Source organism: Rhinoderma darwinii, chromosome 13, assembly GCF_050947455.1.
Source record: "Rhinoderma darwinii isolate aRhiDar2 chromosome 13, aRhiDar2.hap1, whole genome shotgun sequence".
NCBI classification, from domain to species: domain Eukaryota; kingdom Metazoa; phylum Chordata; class Amphibia; order Anura; family Rhinodermatidae; genus Rhinoderma; species Rhinoderma darwinii.
Window position 1 is genome coordinate 9121456 of NC_134699.1, and position 4067 is coordinate 9125522.

At 40.0% G+C, this 4067-nt stretch overlaps 1 protein-coding gene across 1 annotated transcript; it reads left to right on the forward strand.

The window, feature by feature from the left end:
• The first annotated feature begins 305 nt into the window (after positions 1 to 305).
• Positions 306 to 2458, forward strand: BHLHE23 (basic helix-loop-helix family member e23). Its single transcript, XM_075845285.1, has one exon. It carries the CDS (start codon positions 753 to 755, stop codon positions 1431 to 1433), a length of 681 nt encoding a protein of 226 aa, XP_075701400.1. The 5' UTR covers positions 306 to 752; the 3' UTR covers positions 1434 to 2458.
• The last annotated feature ends 1609 nt before the right edge of the window (positions 2459 to 4067 follow it).

Genomic DNA, 4067 nt, shown 5'->3' on the forward strand with positions numbered 1-4067 from the left:
AATATTTCTGTACCCCCCTCCCCCCCCCCCCCCCCCCCCCCGACAACACCCCCTCACCAAACCGATCTGAACAACTGCACTAGTTCTTTAATATTGTATTAAACAGAGGCACTTGTGTCAATGTAGGAGAGTTGATCTCTTTGAATCGTGCACAAGATCCTGCAGGGACTGATGACTATGCCCAGTTGTGAAAGGGTTAACCAGACACCAATGTAGTGATTGGCCGGGTCCCGCAGAGTCCCTGAGGACAGTTCATTCTCATATAAGCAATGACTGCAGCTCCTTCCCTGCTCTACAGACTGGCAGGCAGGGGGATAGCCCTTTAAGTGCAAGCTTTTGAGTCTAGCAGTAGAGGGTATAGCAATATGCTAAGTCTATAAGACTGATAGCAAAGGCACAGCTGACTGGCACTAGTTGGCACTGCACAGCTGATGTCCATGCAAGATGCAGAAGTATTAGGAAAAAGATAGACAGAGGAAGACTTGGTGCCAGCAGAATATAGTGGTGGTGAGCAGTGCCATACATGGTGGCTGGTGAGGCTGGCACTAGATAGAACAGATGAGGGCGAAGCTGGCAGTGGACAAGGCAGTGGGCAGAACTGTGCATTGTGACGCCGGCAGTGGGCAGAGCAGTTCAAGGTGAGACTGGCAGTGAGCAGAGCAGTGACTGGTAGTGGGCAGAGAAGGGTTTGTTGGAGCTGGCACAGCATTACTGCCCATAGCTGCCCCCACACACTTCTGGTCCATGTATTTATGAGTGTCGGGGAGGGAGCTGCACAGGGGATGGCTGATATGAAATCTGTCCCGGCTGATGCCTACATGTCCCTGGCACAGTCCTATGGGCAGACCTTCTATGGAGCTCTCCATGGTGCTGATGCAGCGCGCAATTACGCAGGAGGACCTCCAGCTCTAGACTTCAACCCAGGCTCCAGGGACAGGTCTGGGGAGAGCAGCGATGACCAGACCGGGGATGATGAGGACAGCTTCGACCCTACAAAGAGCAGCCCTACCTATGACCATGAGGGCAAACTTACCAGCAAGAAACCCAAGGGGCAACGATCCCTGAGACTGAGCATCAATGCCAGGGAGAGGAGGAGGATGCACGACCTCAATGATGCCCTGGATGGACTCAGGTCTGTTATCCCTTATGCCCACAGCCCATCAGTCAGAAAACTGTCCAAAATTGCCACCCTGCTCCTTGCCAAGAACTACATTCTCATGCAGGCCCAAGCCCTGGAGGAGATGAGGAGACTGGTGGCCTATCTCAACCAAGGACAGACTCTCAGCAGCTCCCTCAACACTTCCTTGGCTCAATTTGGACAATCTTCAGTCTACCCCTACCCTGGAACAAATGTGCCCAGTGCCCCAGATAAATGCTCAACCTTCCCTGCTGGCACCTCCAGTCTTTGCAAACACTGCACAGACAAACCTTGATGGACCTTCTCATGTAGACCTTGCCCAGGACTCCAACCCCCATCATTGTTTCATCATCTTCTCAGGACTCTCGGTAATATTTCACCCTACATAGGGACTGGGGAAGTCATCATCATCATCATCATCATCATCATCATCACGACCGCAATCTATGAGCAGAACTGTCCATCCATTGTCTGTAGGCGCAGAACAGTCTAAGCGACATTTTCATATCAGGAGACATTTTCTGATATGATGGGGGGGGGGGTCGATAATAAATCGGATGTCAATTAATTAAAAATGTGGATCTTTCCTTTTTTTTCTATGTTTTATTGCATTGAGTGGAGATTGAATAAACCATTAGCTTCCATCAAGTTTATGTAGGTTCTATGATGATGGGGGTGATGATCATGGTCATGATGAGGGTGATGGTAACCAAAGATGAGAAGATTACAAATACACTTCTACTCCTAATACAGTCTGCTTACTGTGTGGCTGATGCCAGAGAACACTACCACGTTTTAAAGAGGTACAATATATGGAAGCCTTTTAGATTTGTACCTTTGACCAGATCCCGGCAATTATAATTAAATATGTCATTATATTATTTATAATTATTTCATTTTTTCCATTATTTATTATTATACTAGCTGAAATTATTAGTGAAAAGTTGCATGGCTGTAGTGTCTTGAATAGACAGATGTAGAAGAGCTGACTTTGTTCTGCAGCACAATGTACATCACTATGTGATATTTGTCTAAACCAACTATGTATCTTAACTGTGCACAAAACGAATCATGTACATAACAAATTGAGCTCTGCTACCTCTGTTGTGGTCATATCTAAATGGATCAATGTTATATTACTATCTGTTTCCCATAATGGAGCAGTAGGCTTACCAATCTTAACTTGTGTATGCCAACATAAACATGTACATGACAAATTCAGCCCTACTACGTCTGTTGTGTTGTACTTTATGGGACTGTGTCATTATATTACTATTTGGTATCACTGGAGCAGTCAATTTGCTCCATTGCCCTAACCTATCTGAATGCAAAAAAAAACATGTTCATGACAAATTCAGATCTGCTCCATCTGTAGTTCTTATACATGCATATTTAAAGAGAATATGTTATTTTAATTGTAATCACCAATGTTTTTCAGTACACAATATTTAGAATTTGACTCATTTAGTGTTTAGTGTATAGACAGATGCAGTAGTACTGAGTTTGTCATTTGGCACGACTTATTGTGAGATGATGATGTGTCAACAGTAGATTTCCATAGGACTGCAGGTTAACACTGCATTATGTTCACTAAGTGAGTTATTAAAGTTAAAAGAAGAAAACCGTTTAATTAAAAATTAAGCTCTGTATATTAAATAGATATTGTACATATGCAACAGAGCTCAGTTTATTAGATGAAGTAAAGAAGAGTTTGTCACATGTAGCAGAGACAAGAAATCCACATCAGCTTGGTTCAGAGAAACGACAATGTTATATGCATGGCCTGCAACAGGATATGTAGACAGATATAGGAGTGCTGTGTTTGTCATATGGTATCTTGACATTGCTATGTGCTTTCTATGTTTTTTCATAGTACTGCAGGGAAAGCTACAGCATGTTAACTCTGAGATATTATGGTACACAAAAGGAACACCAGCTCTGCTACATTTCATTGAATATGTTTATATTGTGTATTTGGTATATATTGTATACATCATACTGCAAGATAGAACGTATCAGTACATGTGAGCAAGCTGAGGTGTGGTAATTATTGGGCTACATGGGTGAGATAGATAGATAGATAGATAGATAGATAGATAGATAGATAGATAGATAGATAGATAGATAGATAGATAGATAGATAGATAGATAGATAGATAGATAGATAGATAGATAGATGGATATGAGATAGATAGATAGATAGATAGATAGATAGATAGATAGATAGATAGATAGATAGATAGATAGATAGATAGATAGATAGATAGATATGAGATACATAGATAGATAGATATGAGATACATAGATAGATAGATATGAGATAGATAGATAGATAGATAGATAGATAGATAGATAGATAGATAGATAGATAGATAGATAGATAGATATGACATACATAGATAGATATGATATACATAGATAGATAGATAGATATGAGATACATAGATAGATATGACATACATAGATAGATATGAGATAGATGGATTGATAGATAGATAGATAGATAGATAGATAGATAGATAGATAGATAGATAGATAGATAGATAGATAGATAGATATGAGATAGATAGATAGATAGATATGAGATAGATAGATAGATATGAGATAGATAGATAGATATGAGATAGATAGATAGATATGAGATAGATAGATAGATAGATAGATAGATAGATAGATAGATAGATAGATAGATAGATAGATAGATAGATAGATAGATAGATAGATATTAGATAGATAGATAGATATTAGTTAGATAGATAGAAATGACATAAGAGTTAATGAGTTATAAAATATTTTCGTTCTTGCAAATATCTAGTCACTGAGTTGTTGGTACATTCTATTCATACAATCTACAAATAGAAGAAAATATTCACAAAGTTTTATAAGTAGTGAAGTCACGTGATAACAGCTGGAGCAGCCCCTTACACAC

Excerpts from the sequence above, each read along its gene's own strand:
- BHLHE23 (XM_075845285.1), top strand. The coding sequence starts at position 753 with ATGAGTGTCGGGGAGGGAGCTGCACAGGGGATGGCTGATATGAAATCT.